This window comes from Taudactylus pleione, unplaced genomic scaffold, assembly GCF_031769625.1.
Source record: "Taudactylus pleione unplaced genomic scaffold, aTauple2 ptg001161l, whole genome shotgun sequence".
NCBI lineage: Eukaryota > Metazoa > Chordata > Amphibia > Anura > Myobatrachidae > Taudactylus > Taudactylus pleione.
In genome coordinates this window covers 670,015-690,408 of record NW_028285562.1, presented here as the reverse complement: position 1 = coordinate 690,408, position 20,394 = coordinate 670,015, and the positions used below count along the sequence as shown (strand labels likewise).

Sequence of the window (20,394 nt, the reverse complement as noted above, 5' to 3'; positions counted from 1 at the left end):
GCTCTGTTGCACCGTCACTACCAGTTCCGGGCTCTCCACAGCGCCGAGGGTGTTCACCAAGGTGATGGCAGTTATGGCTGCCCACCTTCGGAACCAGGGGGTACGGTTGTTGCCGTATCTGGACGACTTCCTATTGCTGGCAAGCTCTCCGGAGGTTCTGCTGCAACATCTCCAACTGACGGTGGCTTGTCTGCAGATGCACGGGTGGTTAATAAATTGGAGGAAGTCATCCCTGATCCCATCTCAGCAGATGGTCCATCTGGGGGCCCTCCTAGACTCTCATCAGCAGCGGATCTTTCTAACTCCAGACAAGGTATCTTCCCTACAGTTGCGGATACGCAGTTGCCTGGATTGTGCCAGTCTTTCGGTACACTCTGCAATGAGAGTGCTGGGTTCCAGGGTGTCGGCATTCGACATGGTGGAATTTGCCCAGTTTCACTCCAGGCCTCTGCAGAGGCTGATTCTAGCAAACTGGAATGGGTTGCCTCACCGGATCCGGTCACAGACCCTGGTGCTATCTCCGGATGTACGACAGTCCCTGAATTGGTGGCTTTAAACAGCTCACCTCCTCGAGGTTCGCCCCTTTTGGATCCCAGACTGGGTTCGGCTCACTTCAGGGTCGTTGGACAGCGGAGGAAGCGGCTCTCCCCATCAATGTTCTGGAACTAAGAGCCGTGTACAGGGCTCTGCAGTCGGCCGGCACCACTCTTCACGGAAGGGCAGTGCAAGTGCAGTCAGACAACGCCACCACGGTGGCGTACATCAATCACCAGGGAGGAACTCGCAGCCGGGCTGCGATGGCAGAAGTGTCTCACATCCTAACCTGGGCGGAGTGCCACTTTCCAGCGATCTCTGCAGTCTTCATTCCCGGAATCCTCAATTGGGAGGCAGACTTCCTCAGCCGTTACGACGTGCATCCAGGGGAATGGTCGCTTCATCCAGAGGTATTCCAACTACTCATGGACAAGTAGGGACTGCCGGAGATGGACTTGATGGCCTCTCGTCACAATCACAAGTTGCCCGTGTACAGGTCAAGGACAAGGGACGACGGCGCCAGTCTGGTGGACGCTCTGTAGGTCAGATGGACGTTTCAGCTGGCATATCTGTTTCTTCCGATATCCCTTCTGCCTTGGGTCCTGCGCAAGTTCTAGCAGGACGGAGGCACTCTGGTACTGGTGGCCCCAGCGTGGCCAAGACGTCCGTGGTACTCCAACCTACAGAGTCTGTCCATCGACGTTCCGTACCTTCCTCCTCAGCGGCAGGACTTGTTGTCTCAGGGGCCCTACCTTTACCCGGATCTGGGTCGTCTGTCTTTGACGGCGTGGCTCTTGAGACGGCCGTCTTAAGGTCCCGGGGCTTTTCTAGTTCCGTTATTTCCACCATGCTGAGGGCACGCAAGCCTGCTTCTGCAAGGATTTACCATAGAGTGTGGCACACGTACTTTCAGTGGTGTGAGTCCAGAAACTTATGATCCTCAGGTATTCAGAGTTTCAAGGATTCTGGCTTTTCTTCAGTCGGGTTTGGACTTAGGTTTACGCCTTTCCTCTCTGAAGGTGCACGTGTCTGCTTTATCGGTTTGGTACCAACGTAGAATTGCTATGTTACCGGACGTACAGACTTTTTTTCCAGGGTGTTCTCAGGATTCAGCCACCCTTTGTGCCTCCGGTGGCACCGTGGGATTTGGCGGTGGTTCTTTGAGTTCTGCAAGGTCCTCCCTTTGAGCCTCTTGAGTCAGTTGACCTCAAATGGTTAACGCTTAAAACTGTGTTTCTCCTGGCTATTGCTTCAGCAAGGAGGGTTTCCGAGTTGGGGGCACTTTCATGTAGTCCCCCCTTCTTAATTATTTTCTCCAGGACAGAGCAGTGCTTCGCACTCGTCCTGAGTGATATGGAACTTAGAGACAACCTTAGGTAAACAATCAGGAACTGGTGGTCCCAGCCTTTCAGTCCCCTGATCTTACAGCATGGGAGACTTCGTTGGACATTGTCCGTGCTCTCAGAGTTTATGTTGATCGGACTGCTTCTGTTCGAAAGTCCGACTCCTTGTTTGTCCTCTTTGGTTTTCATAAGAGGGGTTGGCCTGCCAACAACCAGACTTTGGCCCGTTGGTTTTGTTCTGTTATTAGGGAGGCTTAGATACGAGAGCATTTACCTGTTCCAGCCTCTGTTAAGGCTCATTCCTCTCGTTCTGTGGGCCCTTCTTGGGCTGCTAAACGTGGTGCCTCAGCTGTTCAGCTTTGTAAGGTAGCCACTTGGTCTTCGGTTCAAACGTTTCTAAGATTTTATGCGTTTGACACCTTTGCCTCTCAGGATGCATCCTTCGGGCGCAGGATTCTCCTTTCTGCACAGGAGCGTCCCCGCCCTTAGTTGAACTGCTTTGGGACATCCCCAAGGTCAACCCTGTGGACCCCCTATGGACCCTGAAGTAGAAAACAAGAGATATGGTAAGAACTTACCTTTGTTATCTCTGTTTCTACGAAGTCCATAGGGTCCACAGGGCGCCCGCCCTGACGCACCTGGCTTCTAATGGGCTGTGTTGCTGGTCACCGGTATTTCCGTCTCCTTTTTCTGTGAGTATGGTTTCTTGTGTGTTCCAGTCTTCCTTCTCTCTGTTCCATATTCTCCTCCGGCCTAGGCTGCTTACCAACTGAGGTGCCTGTGGCTCGGGGGCGGGATATAGAGGAGGACCCAAGTGCATCCTGGGAGCTAAAAGCTTAACTGTGTGGTGCCCATGGATCCTGATCCAGCTATATCCCCAAGGTCAACCCTGTGGACCCTATGGACTTCGTAGAAACAGAGATAACAAAGGTAAGTTCTTACCATATCTCTTGTTTTGTGACCTATTGATTTTTGACCATTTGTTGTCGACCTTTATATTGTCGATCTAATAGAACCAGTAAGTGAGGCGTGTGTGGTTTAAGTTCGCAGTTTATCAACCTTACGACCCGTCCAATGTTTGGGAAAATGTGTTTACTTGTATTTTTGTATAGATTTATTCCTCAGGTGTTTGGCTTTAAAAATGTATTATTTTTCAGTGATCAACTCCAAACAACTTAAAAAAAATTAGGGCCCAATCAAAGTAAAACCTGACTGCGCTATTTACCATTGCTCAGTGGTCAGTGGTGCAGAAACTTGGGGTGTTGTCTGGTGTAGATGGGGGTGAAATGACATAACATAGTTACAGCACAAGAGAAGTCGGCGAGTAACATTCAAGTTGGCTGATCATGTGCCAGGCCTTAGTGAGGCATTTTTTTTTTTTTTTGAGCTTCTGTGCTTTTTACCTAGCTTCCACAGGAGGAGAAGAAACGGGCATCTACTACAATGGAAGAGACCCCCCGCGGCAGTTGGGCCTCTAGTATATTTGACCTGAAGAACTCCTCCCCAGACCCCTTACTTCCCTGCCTGCTTGAGAGAGCTCCTCCTGAAGAGACGGACAGAATCAATGCAGAGCAGCGTAGGGAGAACCGTCACCCCCACATTCTGGCGCTCTACCCTGCCCCCGATGAGGTGAGAGTACGCTGATGTTATTACAGAAACCCAGCTCCTGAGTGTCTTATTACCCCTGTAACATCTTATTACAGTGACCCAGCTCCTGAGTGTCTTATTACCCCTGTAACATCTTATTACAGTGACCCAGCTCCTGAGTGTCTTATTACCCCTGTAACATCTTATTACAGTAACCGAGCTCCTGAGTGTCTTATTACCCCTGTAACATCTTATTACAGTGACCAAGCTCCTGAGTGTCTTATTACCCCTGTAACATCTTATTACAGTAACCCAGCTCCTGAGTGTCTTATTACTCTTGTAACATCTTATTACAGTAACCCTGCTCCTGAGTGTCTTATTACCCCTGTAACATCTTATTACAGTAACCCAGCTCCTGAGTGTCTTATTACTCTTGTAACATCTTATTACAGTAACCCTGCTCCTGAGTGTCTTATTACCCCTGTAACATCTTATTACAGTAACCCAGCTCCTGAGTGTCTTATAACCCCTGTAACATCTTATTACAGTAACACAGCTCCTGAGTGTCTTATTACACCTGTAACACCTTATTACAGTAACCCTGCTCCTGAGTGTCTTATTACCCCTGTAACATCTTATTACAGTAACCCAGCTCCTGAGTGTCTTATTACTCTTGTAACATCTTATTACAGTAACCCTGCTCCTGAGTGTCTTATTACTCTTGTAACATCTTATTACAGTAACCCTGCTCCTGAGTGTCTTATTACCCCTGTACCATCTTATTACAGTAACCCAGCTCCTGAGTGTCTTATTACCCCTGTAACATCTTTGTTGCTTTGTTTATCTTCTCTCTGCTTCTCCTCATACTCGGTGTTGCTGTCCCGTTCCCACACTCTTCTCATCCTGTGACCTGTTCTCCTGATCACCTCTTGTCTCCTCGTCTTCTCTTCCGCTCTCTTCTCATGGTATTCTGTAACCCCCCCAGGATGAGGCTGTGGAACGATCCACCATCCCGGAGGTGCCCAAGGAGCACTTTGGTCAGAGGATCCTGGTGAAATGCATATCGCTGAAGTGAGCATTGGTCTGTGTGTCTGTGCGTCTGTCAGTGTTATCCCCACCCTGTGTATCTTCCTAGCTGACCGTGTTGTGTCTAGCTCAGTGGTTCCCAAACTGTGTCACCGGGGTGCCGCAGCCGGAGGGAAGCTGCTGTCCTCTCAGCAGGCCTTGCCAAATTGTCGGTTGCAATCTACCGGTAGCTCGCGATTTCCTACAGAAACTGGATTGCTGGCCTCTGAAGCTATCAGAGATTAAAGAAGCCTCTGATCGCTTTAGCGTTCCCAGTGATGCAGTGCTCGGGGGCGTGCGTTTGACGTCATGATGTCAGCTGTGCACCCGCGGCACTCCGCAATGTGTCACTGGGAACTTGTGAGGATCCTGCGCATCTGCTGGATCCAGCTTGATCCAGTCAGTGCAGCGGCAGCAGGAGTGACAGAAGGAGGAGCAGTCCCCAGCGCGAACTTCAGTCAGGTAAGTTCTGCACAGGGGTGTGGGGGCTACTAGTGGGGGCACTGACTAAGAGGCACTACTACAAGGCGTACTGTGTATTGGGCACAACTACAGGGGGCATTGCATAATGGACAGTACTACATAAAGGGCAGTACTACAGGGGACTTTACATAAGGATCACTACTACAGGGGGCATTGTATAAGGGGCACTACTACTGGGGACATTGAATAAGGGGCACTATAGTGGGCATTGCATAACGGGCAGTACTACAGGGGGCATTGCATAAGGGGCACTATTACAGGGGGCATTGCATAAGGGACACTACTGGGGGCATTGCATAAGGGGCACTACTACTGGGGCATTGAATAAGGGGCACTGCTATAGTGGGCATTGCATAATGGGCAGTACTACAGGGGCACTACATAAAGGGCAGTACTACAGGTAATTAATTTCGCTTAGGGGTGCCTTGAAAAAATAAAGGAGACCCTAAGGGTGCCTTGAAGTGATAAAGTTTGGGAACCACTGGTCTGGCTCATTGGTCTCCTTTGGTTTATGCCTACAAACATAGGACTGTGACTTAATGCTGCCTTTCTGTGCCCTCCTGGTCTTCTCTGTGCCAACCAGTTTTAAAAGTGCAGTTAATGTGTACAAGTAAGTCCGTGTAATACTGTATGTTCCTTTTTTATCTTTCAGGTTTGAAATAGAGATTGAACCAATATTTTGTGTTATGGCCCTTTATGATGCTAAAGAGAAGAAAAAGGTGCGTTATTGAGTATGACACAGGATTATAGTACCTGCTGCTATGGGAAGTGGGCGCTGTGTTGTGTTGTTTTTTCGCACCTGGAAAAAACATTTTGTATTTCAGGGGACACAATGTACAGCTGTGTCCTCATACACCCAGCCTCAATACGCCATGGGGCGCGAGACGCCTGGTGCAAATGAGCTGCGCCAAGTGGTGTACCGTATCGATTTTCTTCAAATTTGTGTCTAATTGGCGCCACAGATACAGCGAAGCACCACGCTGTCTGCTTCACGGACGCCGGGCTGCAATTTTCAACCACACAGGGATTAGTTTTAAACATTTACAAAGTCGCAGATGAAGCGCAACGGAACTTGGCGTGGAAAAAAGCCGCGGCCGCTGCATCGTAGCACTTTGTATACAGATTCAGACTCGCTCGCTCGCAGATGTAAAAGTGTCTCATATCAAATCCGCGCAGTCTCGTTAAGCAGGTTTGTCACATCACATTGTGACTAAGATGCATATTTGAGCAAAAAAGACGCTCGGCGCATGCAAAATTGCTCCTAACTACAAACCAGCGCTATAGCTCTATAATAGTGCTCCTCCTAGTGGTGGTAGCGAGAACTAGCAGCTGTCTGTGATGATAGCAGTCACACTAATAATGTAAGAATCTGTTTGTAATCTTTTCAGCAATATTATACACATTTCTGTATTTTGGATGTTAGAGCTATTTAGTAGCTTTAGTGTTAATATTCCTATCATACCATTTACCTTCTATGAGAAAGGTTAGGGGGTTCTGGTCAGCTTGTGAAGCGTGATAGAAATGGCCGTGTCAGTGGTGTTAGCCAGCAGGGTATGCTATGTTATCACGCTGGTCATTGTTTAGGGAATTATCACATGTATCTGTGAATGTTACACGCTGCCCTCTCTGTTTCTATCACCCTATGTATAAGATGTAGTGGCCCAGTACAGATGCATGTAATGTAGGGAGCAGGCCTAGCAGCCGGACTCTTCAACTTCAACTCACTAGAACCTTAATACATTTATCACTATCTGCCTCCCTTCAGATATCGGAAGGCTTCCATTTTGACCTGAACTCGGACTCTGTTAAGAACATGCTGCGGGCACAAGGTGGACACCCAGCACCCTCCACGCTGGCAAGATCTGCCATCTTCTCCATCACATACCCATCTCCCGACATTTATCTTGTCATCAAGGTGCTTTATGCTGGTGTTCACCTGTGGAAACTGTCTTTGTACCACAGTTGCGTCTGACTGATGCGGTGTGTGTGTGTCTGACAGTGTGTGTGTGTGTGTCTGATGCTGTGTGTGTGTGTGTGGCTGACTGTGTGTGTGTGGCTGACTGTGTGTGTGTGGCTGACTGTGTGTGTGTGGCTGACTGTGTGTGTGTGGCTGACTGTGTGTGTGTGGCTGACTGTGTGTGTGTGGCTGACTGTGTGTGTGTGGCTGACTGTGTGTGTGTGGCTGACTGTGTGTGTGTGGCTGACTGTGTGTGTGTGGCTGACGGGCTGTGTGTGTGTGACGGGCTGTGTGTGTGTGTGACGGGCTGTGTGTGTGTGTGACGGGCTGTGTGTGTGTGTGACGGGCTGTGTGTGTGTGTGACGGGCTGTGTGTGTGTGTGACGGGCTGTGTGTGTGTGTGACGGGCTGTGTGTGTGTGTGTGACGGGCTGTGTGTGTGTGTGACGGGCTGTGTGTGTGTGTGTCTGACGGGCTGTGTGTGTGTGTGTCTGACGGGCTGTGTGTGTGTGTGTCTGACGGGCTGTGTGTGTCTGACGGGCTGTGTGTGTGTGTGTCTGACGGGCTGTGTGTGTGTGTGTGTGTCTGACGGGCTGTGTGTGTGTGTGTGTGTCTGACGGGCTGTGTGTGTGTGTGTCTGACGGGCTGTGTGTGTGTGTGTGTCTGACGGGCTGTGTGTGTGTGTGTCTGACGGGCTGTGTGTGTGTGTGTCTGACGGGCTGTGTGTGTCTGACGCGCTGTGTGTGTGTGTGTGTCTGACGCTGTGTGTGTGTGTGTGTCTGACGCTGTGTGTGTGTGTGTAAGACTGATGCGGTGTGTGTGTGCGTGTAAGACTGATGCTGTGTGTGTGCGGAAGATTGACGCTGTGTGTGTAAAGTTCATTAACCAATGACATTTTGAGCTGTGGATCTCACGGCAAATGCAAAGCGTCACTATCGCTCTCCCCTTACATGCATGTGATGGGTACAAGCGTGAGCTGCACGCCTCTCTGCGCTGCATACGGTACGGTAAGCTGCTGTGTGTTGCCTTTCAGCTGGAGAAGGTCCTACAGCAGGGAGACATCGGAGAGTGCTGTGAGCCCTACATGGTCCTGAAGGAGAGTGACGGCATCAAGGTGAGAGAGGAGCCACAAAATGATGGTGTACACAGAGTGTGTAAGGAGAGCCTCTAACTTATTGCAGTTGAACCAGAGATTCAGCATTTCATGAGACAGACACCAGTAATGCTATGGAGATAAGATACCATGAGCAGAAAATAGAGATGGAGACCACATGAAATACAGGGAAAAAGGGGATGTAGTTCTCATGTTGTCAGTCACAATGTTGACAGTCAAAATTTCGATACATAATGTCAACATAAAATATCCGCCCGGCATGTCGGCACATATGAAATGTCGGCATTGAAAATTTTAGGGCCGGGGTTAGAATTGGGTGCCAACATTATGTACCTGCTGACATGTTGGCTGTCGACATTTAGCAGGTTGACATTGTGGTTGCCGACATACTGAACATGTCAACATTTGTATCGGTCAACCTGCTGTACCCGTCAACATTATTATCTCCATATAATGGAACCCCTGTGAAAGGTTAAAGCCCTGCAGTGTGTAGAGGCCTTAGATGAGGCCATGCTTATGACCGGCCGCAGGATCTCTTACTGTCTATGGGTTTAGTCAGGGAACATGTTTAAATTCTGGTTTCAAAATGAAATAAATGTGAGAGCCGGAAGCCGCAGGTTTGTATTTACTGTCTCTCTTCCGTCACCAGAACAAGGAGAAGGTAGACAAACTGAGGGCTCAAGCGGACCAGTTCTGCTTGCGTCTGGGCCGGTACCGCATGCCCTTCGCCTGGACAGCCATTCATCTGATGAACATTGTCAACAGCATGGGGACAGCTGAGAGGGACTCGGACTCTGACAGCGGTAATGGAAAATGGGGGAGACCTCTGAGGGGGAGAGGGGGTGTAAAGGGATTGCTGAGAGGCAAAAATCAGGAGAGGTTAGTAGAGGTGGGAGGTCTTCTAAGGACGAAGGAGACTCAGAGGAGAGATTCTAATTGATGGAGAGAAGGACAGAGTATAAAAAAGATTGGGCACTTGAAGATAGGTCTGTGTATGCCAGGAGCGGGTGTTTCCAGTGACCCGTTGTGTGACTGTACGCATCTCCCCCTCCCTGGCACAGAGCGGAAGGGCACGTGGAATGAGAAGAAGAGGAAGGCCTTCGAGAGGCTGAGTGTCGGGGATGAAGTGTGTGGTTTTAACTCTTTTCGGCCAGCGACTCTCACAGTCACCAACTTCTTCAAGCAGGTCAGTACCAAGTGGCCAATGAAATACCAAGTAGATTCCCGGGAAAACGGTGAATATAAATTTCTCTTTGATGCGCTGTTGTGGGGGGTTGTCCGTAATAACGGGATCGGTGTAACCTCAAAGTGGATGGTAAGGTGTCATGGTGTCTTTCACAGGAAGGAGACCGCCTGAGCGATGAAGATCTCTATAAGTTCTTAGCAGATATGAAGAGACCGTCCTCTGTCTTACGGAGATTGCGGCCCGTAACCGGTACGGTGTTTAGACTCGCAGATGCACTGGGGGCCATTTGTGAAACCCAATCAAAGTGCACCAATAAAGTACTGTAGTTTTGCACTGGTGCACCTCAATAGTCCTCCCAGCACGCATTAGTTTTGTACTACAAGTCTCAGTATGCCTTGCCGCCAGCTAGCTAATTGCATTCTGGGACATTCACAGCTAAAAAGACCCATGTTGTCTTCGTCTACTGAATGCCATAAGTCTCGCCAGTGAACGCAACAAAAGAGACACGGCTGTACCCAAAACATAGGCTGGGTTCCATACTGTTAATGATTGCTCTATGCTGAAAGCTAGCTGTTCATAATAATGTGGATTTGTACTGTTATTTTTGTTTTTCTTCACCCTTGGAATGCGCCGCGCTAGGAGAATATTTATCGTACGCTAAAAACCACAAAATGTGCAACACAATAATTTAACGACAATATACTCTCATCTGGTTCCTCCATAGCTCAGCTGAAAATTGACGTCTCTCCAGCTCCTGAAACCCCCCAGTTTTGTCTGTCTCCTGAGTTGCGCCATGTCAAGCCTTACCCTGACCCTCGCGTACGTCCCACCAAAGAAATCCTGGAGTTCCCCCCGCGGGAGATCTTTTCTCCCTACACATCTTACAGGTCAGAAGTTCCCCCTCATTGCAGGGGATTTGTAACTGTGCACACTGTTATTTTATAACCATTCATTCTGCTACCTGGGCAAAGTTGGTCACTGCATAACTGTTAATAATGGTTCCTTTGTAAGTAGCAGAGTTAGGGTTCACTGCTGATCGCAGATTCCCGATTATCGGGGATCTGCATGTGTGCAGGACCCATTCTGCGAGTGTGCAGAATGGGTACTGCGTAGTCGCATGCAAACCCTTGAATACCTCTGCCTGATTAACAGACAGAGGCTGCCGTTCCTGGAAACGGGAACGTGTAAGCCTCGTTTTCCAGGAGTGGCTAGCCCAGGATCTGCGTTTGATCAACGCAATGTCCTGGGCTAACATACTGGCCAGTCTGTGCTGGACAGAGGCCCGGCGCTATCCACCATTGCGACCATCGACCACCAATGGGCGCGATGGTGGTTCCAGCATGCGACCTCTGTCGCAGTGCTGGGATCGCAAATGCCGCAGGGGGTGTCATACTTGCATTATTGCAAGGATCACAATTGCAAAGCTGCCTGCTTGCACTACACACTACAGTATATGCCTGCGTGCCCTACACACTACAGTATATGCCTGCATGCCCTACACACTACAGTATATGCCTGCGTGCCCTACACACTACAGTATATGCCTACACTACACACTACAGTATATGCCTGCGTGCCCTACACACTACAGTATATGCCTGCGTGCAGCTTTGCAATTGCGAACCTTTGTTGAATCAGGGCCTCAGTGTAATGTTGCTGGCAGAGGAAGATTTGTGCCTCGAATGGGATGAAATTTACTCTCTACATAAACACACATCGGTAACTTGGAACATTTACTCTCCACCTATGCTGAATATAAACACTGCCTGAAGTCTCCAGAGTCTGGACCTGTGTTCCCATACGGCTCTGTATGGCCTCTCACTTCATAACTGACTTTAACTATTTTTACTTTTCCTTGAAGATAATGGGCAAAATTTACTAAGTGGCGGGTTCTAAACTGTGGCGGTTTAAACGGCGGGATCTGTTCTTTGGTGGCAGTTTTGCAGCGGTTTCTAAATGACAGCCCTGTTCTATTCTATTCTAAAATGTGTTTTGACTGCGGTTTTTTGCTATCTGCAGATTTACGAAGGCCAAAACTGCTGCAAAACCGCCACCAAACCCCCGGGGTTTAGAACAAAATAGAACCTGCCGTCAAACCGCCAGGGTTTAGAACCAGCCGCTTAGTACATTTTGCCCAATGGATTCTTTGCTGGGCATTTGCTGTATCTAGAATTCATTCTCTCATCCAGTACTATGCGTCTATACTATTGTTCAAGGCATCGGACATATTTATGCATCCTCAAAAACTACAAAAACAAAGAGTGACAAATTGTGTCTCTCATAAACGTGAGGGACGGGATAGTGGGGAAATAGTCATTGAGTATATTTCACTCCAAAATGTGGTTAAAACCCTATTTGTGCAAGCCCCAATGATTCTGCATGTATAAGCAGTGAAAAAAGTGGACCAATGGTGAAGTTGGCCATTGCAACCAATCAGCTGTGAGGTAGCATTTATCAAGTACATTTTATAAACTGACAGGTAGAAGCTGATTGGTTGCTATGGGCAACTTCTCCACTGGCTCACTTCTCGTCTCTTCACTGCTTGATGCATAAACCCCTTGCTAGTATACAGCAAGCTATAGATATTTAATGTGATAGTATATAGCACATTAAATAGGACAACACCATCATCAGAGGAGCTATCACCGTCCCATACAAACGCCTAAATAAAATGTAGTACTGTCAAACTTGCTTCCACATGCTTATTCTTTGTTTTTATTCAAACCAATTATATCCTAGTCCCCGTGGTACAATGAGGGGAAGGAGACAGATTCAGTGGTATTCTATCAGTGCAAAAAGACTGCCACAGTAAGATACTGTGCACCGTGTATGTTGCCATATAAATAGACTTTCATATATACATTGTGCATTGTGCTTGGGGGAGAGGATTGTAGAGATGTAAAGTAGGGTATATGTTCATTAACAGTCTGCACCATGATAGTGTGGGGCATAAACATTGAAATGACGACCGTCCGGCTCTATTGTCCAAGGTACGATGGCTTACTAGTGCTGCCGGGAAGCACATGACGTCCGTGGTTGTCGTCCATTTATGTCCTGTACGAGCAGAATTTGTCCTTTCGTAGGATAACATTCAGCCCTGAGTAACGGTCACCTCGATCCTATATCAGAAGCCTGGAGAGAAAGAGGAAAAGGGATAGGTGGGATTAGATGTAAAGGTTAAAGCAGGTTCAGTAGTTTTCTCCATTGTCATAGGAGGGATTACAAATGTTACAGCGAGTGTAGCCGGCCTGTGTTCCGCTGCTCCTGCATGATTGGTGTGCCATGGTCACCTGATCTTAGGTCATGCCTGTAGACGTCATACACTGGGCTCAGGAATGGACCTTACCCGTTTCAGGATCTGTAATAGTTGTTCTCTCTGCTCCGTCATCTGCTTCTCCTGCCTCCTGGATTCCCGGACCAGCACTTGCAGGATTAGGTGATGCTGTTCAACTCGATGCTGTGTTTAAATAACAAAGTATGGTCATATGGAGGAGTGGGGGAGGGGCTGTAATGTGCCAATAAACCTAAAATATAGCTTGAGCCCATATAATAAGACACTCTGTGACGTTACGTTTATAAAATCTGTCTTTGTAATAAGGGTGTATGTACCCGGAGTCCGCCATTATTCTTCTAATAAAGAAAACTGTGTATTAGAGAGGTTTTCCCTCTCCACCCCCTAAAGTCGCCAGGTCAAGTGGGGTAAAAGGATCTGGAAAATGTAGTATGGACAGTGCTTTGATCTCTATGGAGAATATACAAACCCATGACCTCAGTGCTGTGAGGCAGTAACGCTAACCATTACACCATCTGAGCTGCACTAACATACTGACATCAGTCCCTGCCCCAGTGGAGCTTACAATCTATGTTCCCTATCACATACACACACACATACACACTAGGGTTATTTTTGCTGGGTGCCAATTAACCTAGCCGTATATTTTTGGAGTGTGGGAGGAAACCGAAGTACCCGGAGGAAACCCACGAAAGCACAGAGTCCTTGCCAGGGACTGATGTGTACATGTGGTGGGGAATATGGAGTGCAGACTCCTTGCCAGGGACTGATGTGTACATGTGGTGGGGAATATGGAGTGCAGACTCCTTGCCAGGGTCTGATGTGTACATGTGGTGGGGAATATGGAGTGCAGACTCCTTGCTAGGGACTGATGTGTACATGTGGTGGGGAATATGGAGTGCAGACTCCTTGCTAGGGACTGATGTGTACATGTGAAGGGGAATATGGAGTGCAGACTCCTTGCCAGGGACTGATGTGTACGTGTGGTGGGTAATATGGAGTGCAGACTCCTTGCCAGGGACTGATGTGTACGTGTGGTGGGTAATATGGAGTGCAGACTCCTTGCCAGGGACTGATGTGTACATGTGAAGGGGAATATGGAGTGTAGACTCATTGCCAGGGACTGATGTGTACGTGTGGTGGGGAATATGGAGTGCAGACTCCTTGCCAGGGACTGATGTGTACGTGTGGTGGGTAATATGGAGTGCAGACTCCATGCCAGGGACTGATGTGTACGTGTGGTGGGTAATATGGAGTGCAGACTCCATGCCAGGGACTGATGTGTACGTGTGGTGGGTAATATGGAGTGCAGACTCCATGCCAGGGACTGATGTGAATGGTTATTCTCTGTGCTGTGTGATATGTGGTGCTTAATAAGTAAAAAACAAAACCTGTTCTCAAATCAATAAATAATTGCAGTTACCGTACAGAGGGCCTGATTCAGAGATGAATGCAATGGCGATTACGGACGCACATAAGAATTAATCACGAAGGGGTCTATTTACTAAGCAGTGTTAGGAGACAGAGTGAAATGAGATAAGGTACCAGCCAATCGGCTCCCAACTGCCATCTCACAGGCTGTGTTTGAAAAATGAAAGTTAGGAGCTGATTGGCTGGTACCTTATCACTGTTCACTCTCTCCTAACACTGCTTAGTAAATAGACCCCTAAGTGAGTGACAGGTGGACTGCGTTTGGGGCTGGTAACAGGGAGTTGGTCAGAAAAACACCGGCGTGTCTGTACGTTAGAACGCAGTTTTATGGGGGTGTATGGCCTCTCGAGGTGCATCGATGTTACCAATATTTACGCAGGTAGGCATCGTCGCACGCAGGAAAGAAGGCAGCAATGGGCGTCTTTATGCTCTGGGGATCTTTGCACACAGCATATTTTCGCAGCTGTGATCGCATTAGCGTCCATCTCTGAATCTGGCCCAGAGAGTATATTCAGAAAAACACTCATTTTGTATCATACGCCATGCCCCCATACTGAGTATATCAGCAATACCCCCATAATAACGCGGTATACCATCTGTGCTCCCATACTGACTGACCATACCAGCGGTGCACCTATACTGCTTGAGCATACCAGCATTGCTCACATAGCTAGTATACCAGTGGTGCTCCCATACTGACTGGGCATACCAGTGGTGCTCCCATACTGACTGGGCATACCAGTGGTGCTCCCATACTGACTGGGCATACCAGTGGTGCTCCCGTACTGACTGGGCATACCAGTGGTGCTCCCGTACTGACTGGGCATACCAGTGGTGCTCCCGTACTGACTGGGCATACCAGTGGTGCTCCCGTACTGACTGAGCATACCAGCTGTGCTCCCGTACTGACTGAGCATACCAGCTGTGCTCCCGTACTGACTGAGCATACCAGCTGTGCTCCCGTACTGACTGAGCATACCAGCTGTGCTCCCGTACTGACTGAGCATACCAGCTGTGCTCCCGTACTGACTGAGCATACCAGCTGTGCTCCCGTACTGACTGAGCATACCAGCTGTGCTCCCGTACTGACTGGGCATACCAGCGGTGCTCCCGTACTGACTGGGCATACCAGCGGTGCTCCCGTACTGACTGGGCATACCAGCGGTGCTCCCGTACTGACTGGGCATACCAGCGGTGCTCCCGTACTGACTGAGCATACCAGCTGTGCTCCCGTACTGACTGGGCATACCAGCTGTGCTCCCGTACTGACTGGGCATACCAGCTGTGCTCCCGTACTGACTGGGCATACCAGCGGTGCTCCCGTACTGACTGGGCATACCAGCGGTGCTCCCGTACTGACTGGGCATACCAGCGGTGCTCCCGTACTGACTGGGCATACCAGCGGTGCTCCCGTACTGACTGGGCATACCAGCTGTGCTCTCGTACTGACTGGGCATACCAGCTGTGCTCTCGTACTGACTGAGCATACCACTGTGTGGATTCCTATAGTAGAGTTCCACCAGGGTAACATATGTGATGAGCTTCACCTGGTGTTGCATATTTTTCCATCTACTCCACTTACTGCACATAAAGCATCAGATCCCCACATACACATATATGTCGTGTTGTATGACCTCCTTTAGATGTCTGCCACAAGCCAATATAATCAGACACCCTGTAAATTTGTCATTGATATTTCCTGGCCTCTCTGCTGACACAGACCCAAATGGGAAAATAAAGATCTTCCTTTTTTACCTGCAAATTAGGGATAATTCTTTCCTGTAGTTGCACCCCTCTCTCCAGATCATACACCCTTCTCTGTAGCTCCACATGTCCCCTCCGCATCTCCTGAAGATCCCCCTCTAGCTTCTGGGAGACTGTCCTCCTCTCATGTTCTTCTCTCTGACCGGGGTGAGAAACCAGCAGAACATTATATATTCTAATTACCTGAGACAGACTGAGCCTGAAGAGGGCAGATCCCAGACACAATAATAAGAATACACCCTGGTCTGGGAAGAAGACAAATCTATTATTCACCTCCTGCTTCCACTGTCTATTATGCTTAGTATCACATTTATTTTCATGACACCAATATCCCCTAAGCTCCAGGCCTCTGTTTTTTTTTGATTTTCTGATTATCGGATATGCACTTTTTATTATAAACTTCATTTGGTGTCTCCATACAATAGCACAATGACAGTTGGTGTCTCCATACAATAGCACAATGACAGTTGGTGTCTCCATACAATAGCACAATGACAGTTGGTGTCTCCATACAATAGCACAATGACAGTTGGTGTCTCCATACAATAGCACAATGACAGTTGGTGTCTCCATACAATAGCACAATGACAGTTGGTGTCTCCATACAATAGCACAATGACAGTTGGTGTCCAATTGGCCATGAGGTTTTGCCCGCAAAAAGATATGCGGACCTCGCAACCAATTGCACGCCCCGATACAATTATCCAATAAAAAAAAATTGGTTGTGGGGTTTGTTGTGGGAAAATTCCTTGGGAAGGGATTTATTTTTATTTTTTTTACTCAGCCTACAGATGATTGGTGATGCTGTGTGCGGGGAGCGGGAGTAGGGTTAGGGGTACAGTAGTGTAGTGTCTTCGGGCTGCAGAGTTGGGGCAGTGCAGTGTGTGCGAGGAGCGAGTGCAGGGAGAGCGGTAGTGTGTACAGAGAGCAGCAGTAGTGTAGTGTGTGCGGGGAGCAGGTACAGAGTGAGCTGTAGTGTGTGCGAGAAGCGAGTGCAGGGAGAGCGGTACTGTGTGCAGGGAGGAGCAGTAGTGTGTGCGGGGAGCAGGTGTAGAGTGAGCTGTAGTGCAATGTGTGCGAGGAGCGAGTGCAGGGAGAGCGGTAGTGTGTGCAGGGAGCAGCAGTAGTGTGTGCGGGGAGCAGGTGCAGAGTGAGCTGTAGTGTGTGCGAGGAGCGAGTGCAGGGAGAGCGGTGGTGTAGTGTGCGGGGAACAGGTGCAGTGAGCTGTAGTGTGTGAGGAGCGAGTGTGTGTAGAGAGCAGCAGTAGTGTGTGCGGGGGCAGGTGCAGAGTGAGCTGTAGTGCAGTGTGTGCGGGGGCAGGTGCAGAGTGAGCTGTAGTGCAGTGTGTTCGAGGAGCGAGTGCAGGGAGAGCGGTAGTGTGTGCAGGGAGCAGCAGTAGTGTGTGCGGGGGCAGGTGCAGAGTGAGCTGTAGTGCAGTGTGTGCAAGGAGCGAGTGCAGGGAGAGAGGTAGTGTGTGCGGGGAGCAGCAGTAGTGTAGTGTGTGCGGGGAGCAGGTGCAGAGTGAGCTGTAGTGTAGTTTGTGCGAGGAGCGAGTGCAGGGAGAGTGGTAGTGTGTGCAGGGAGCAGCAGTAGTGTAGTGTGTGCGAGGAGCAGGTACAGAGTGAGCTGTAGTGTGTGCGAGAAGCGAGTGCAGAGAGCAGCGGTAGTGTAGTGTGTGCGAGGAGCAGGTACAGAGTGAGCTGTAGTGTGTGCGAGAAGCGAGTGCAGGGAGCAGCGGTAGTGTGTGCAGGTAGCAGCAGTAGTGTAGTGTGTGCGGGGAGCAGGTACAGAGTGAGCTGTAGTGTGTGCGCGAAGCGAGTGCAGGGAGCAGCGGTAGTGTGTCCAGGGAGCAGCAGTAGTGTAGTGTGTGCGGGGAGCAGGTACAGAGTGAGCTGTAGTGTGTGCGAGAAGCGAGTGCAGGGAGCAGCGGTAGTGTGTGCAGGGAGCAGCAGTAGTGTGTGCAGGTGTAGAGTGAGCTGTAGTGCAATGTGTGCGAGGAGTGAGTGCAGGGAGAGCGGTAGTATGTGCAGAGAGCAGCAGTAGTGTAGTGTGGGCGGGGAGCAGGTGCAGAGTGAGCTGTAGTGTAGTTTGGGCGAGGAGTGAGTGCAGTGAGAAGGTGCAGAGTGAGCTGTAGTGTGTGCGAGGAGCGAGTGCAGGGAGAGAGGTAGTGTGTGCTGGGAGCAGGTGCAGAGTGAGCTGTAGTGTGTGCGAGGAGTGAGTGCAGGGAGAGAGGTAGTGTGTGCAGAGAGCAGCAGTAGTGTATTGTGTGCGGGGAGCAGGTGCAGAGTGAGCTGTGGTGTAGTTTGTGCATGGAGCGAGTGTAGGATGAGCAGTATTTTAGTGTCAGTAGTGTGTGCGAGGAGGGAGTGCAGGGTAAACATATTGTAGGTAGTGGTGTGCAGGGGGTAGGGCTAGTGTAGTGTGTGCGGGGAGGGAGTGCAGGAATAGGGGTGGTTGGATGCAGGGTTAGTAGTACCTGTCTTGTGCCTGGTCCATGCAAGTTGTCTGCGACATTGAAGAAAAGACGGAGGACAGAGCTGCAGAAGTTGAATAGGACTAATTAAGCTTGTTGGAAATTTCCAGTTGCTTAATTAGTCATTGGGGGGTTCCAGAGCAAGTGCAACAATTTTTCCTTAAAATATGGATTTTAGGCAAAATTGAACCTGCTCTGGAGATTCTCAAATAAAAATTAAGACCCTGCACCCAATTAAATACCAAAAATCTCACACCTGCACCGATAACCCTGCATGTGCGAGATTTTTTGCAAACTCGCACCTAATTGGATATGCCCCTTGGGGTCCCCATATGGTATCATCTTGACATTTGGGGGCCTCACACTGTAGCACTGTGACACTTGGTCCCCTCATACCATAGCACACTGACATTTGGGGATCCCGTGTAATCGCACACTGACATTTGGGGGCCCCATGTAATAGCACACTGACATTTGGGGGCCCCGTGTAATAGCACACTGACATTTGGGGGCCCCGTGTAATAGCACACTGACATTTGGGGGCCCCGTGTAATAGCACACTGACATTTGGGAGCCCCGTGTAATAGCACACTGACATTTGGGGGCCCCGTGTAATAGCACACTGACATGTGGGGATCCCATGTAATAGCACACTGACATTTGGGGATATTATGTAATAGCACACTGACATGTGGGGATCCCATGTAATAGCACACTGACATGTGGGGATCCCATGTAATAGCACACTGACATGTGGGGATCCCATGTAATAGCACACTGACATGTGGGGATCCCATGTAATAGCACACTGACATTTGGGGATCCTGTGTAATAGCACACTGACATTTGGGAGCCCCATGTAATAGCACACTGACATTTGGGAGCCCCGTGTAATAGCACACTGACATTTGGGAGCCCCGTGTAATAGCACACTGACATTTGCGGTTCCCATGTAATAGCACACTGACATTTGGGGGCCCCATGTAATAGCACACTGACATTTGGGGATCCCGTGTAATAGCACACTGATATTTGGGAGCCCCATGTAATAGCACACTCACATTCGGGATTGGAGCACCATTGGCCTACATCACGGTGATTGTGCTATATGCTATTATGTCTATGGCCCTGGGTAATGTACCTCGGCAATGTATAATGAGCGTAAAATATGTGACTGTCCTTTTTACCTGGAGTCTCTCAACCTCCTTACGGAGCTTCCTCCTTTCTTGTCGTGCCCTTGAAACCTCCTCCTGCAGCATCCCCACAGTCTGCCCATGCTGCCCTTGCCTGCCCACTACCTTCTGCAGCTTCGTAGTGGTGGAGCTGTAAGTGTCGCTCAACGCCTGCCCCAGCTGCAGCGTCCCGAACACCAGCACATCAAATTCCTCCTGCAGCGCCAGCCGTCCCTGCTCGTTTCCCTGGCAGAGGGGCAGTACCAGGAGGAGCAGCAGCAGCATGGCTCAGGGCATGGATTGCTGACAGAGTGAGGGCTTCTCATAGAGCAGTTATCCAGGATACAGGGACATGAGGTGGGTGTGTGTGAGGAGGTGCTGGGTTGTGCAAGAAGGATTGCAAATTACAACAGGGGCTGCAAGAGAAGGGAGGAGGGACAGAATAGATGGAGACTGACTCATTCATATAACCCTATATTTTATGGCAGATATTATACTTTTCATTTATAGTACTGTAGTTTTTTTTTTTTTCAACAACTTTATTTTCACTTTTATGCATTTATATCCTATTTGTGTTTTTTTTTTCCGTTCTAGGACTCAGATTGTCATCCTATGCGTTATTCTTTCTTGGTTTCATTTTCAGTGTCTCTTTTAGGCACAGGTCAGACTATTACATAAGCAGAGTCACCCGTCTGCTGTCACTGCCAGGTAAATACAGGTGACCTTGCCCTGGGGTTATACAGAGGGGACGCCGTCTGCTGTCTTCCCATTGGCTGGTGCAGATGTTCCCACTGCACGCTGAAGGGGTGATGGGCAGCCTCTGTCTTCTGCTTGTGCCAGCGCTGGCAATCATTCCCGGTGCAGCCATTAGGCAATCTGTGCAGGGCCGATTCCTTTGTTAAAATAAACTGCATTTTTAAAACCCCCCTTAAATGGATTTCTGATCTCCACATACAGTTACATCGGAGTGTTTAAAATAGCAAGTCAATATTAGC

General features: G+C 49.2%; 2 protein-coding genes across 13 annotated transcripts in view; one reads left to right on the top strand and one right to left on the bottom strand.

The window, feature by feature from the left end:
- The window catches only part of DOCK6 (dedicator of cytokinesis 6), a 112,766-nt gene that overhangs the window by 27,818 nt on the left and 64,554 nt on the right, over window positions 1–20,394 (top strand). For all 12 annotated transcript variants that reach the window (XM_088462213.1, XM_088462209.1, XM_088462216.1 and 9 more), the window contains exons 6-14: window positions 3,285–3,506; window positions 4,450–4,535; window positions 5,665–5,731; window positions 6,778–6,927; window positions 8,001–8,081; window positions 8,731–8,884; window positions 9,143–9,267; window positions 9,423–9,516; window positions 9,992–10,154. In XM_088462213.1, the coding sequence (XP_088318339.1) occupies window positions 3,285–3,506; window positions 4,450–4,535; window positions 5,665–5,731; window positions 6,778–6,927; window positions 8,001–8,081; window positions 8,731–8,884; window positions 9,143–9,267; window positions 9,423–9,516; window positions 9,992–10,154 (1,142 nt within the window). The remainder of the gene's footprint in view (window positions 1–3,284; window positions 3,507–4,449; window positions 4,536–5,664; window positions 5,732–6,777; window positions 6,928–8,000; window positions 8,082–8,730; window positions 8,885–9,142; window positions 9,268–9,422; window positions 9,517–9,991; window positions 10,155–20,394) is intronic.
- Window positions 12,049–19,684, bottom strand: ANGPTL8 (angiopoietin like 8). Its single transcript, XM_088462199.1, has 4 exons — window positions 19,415–19,684; window positions 15,746–15,892; window positions 12,614–12,724; window positions 12,049–12,399 (listed from the first exon to the last, which is right to left on the bottom strand). The coding sequence occupies exons 1-4, from the start codon at window positions 19,682–19,684 to the stop codon at window positions 12,376–12,378; spliced, it is 552 nt and encodes a 183-aa protein (XP_088318325.1). The 3' UTR covers window positions 12,049–12,375.

Coding starts and splice junctions, on each gene's coding strand:
- ANGPTL8 (XM_088462199.1), bottom strand. CDS start 19,684: ATGCTGCTGCTGCTCCTCCTGGTACTGCCCCTCTGCCAGGGAAACGAG. Junction 15,893..19,414: donor AGGAGGTTGAGAGACTCCAG/GTAAAAAGGACA, acceptor CACCCCGGTCAG/AGAGAAGAACATGAGAGGAG. Junction 12,400..12,613: donor TATTACAGATCCTGAAACGG/GTAAGGTCCATT, acceptor CTTTCTCTCCAG/GCTTCTGATATAGGATCGAG.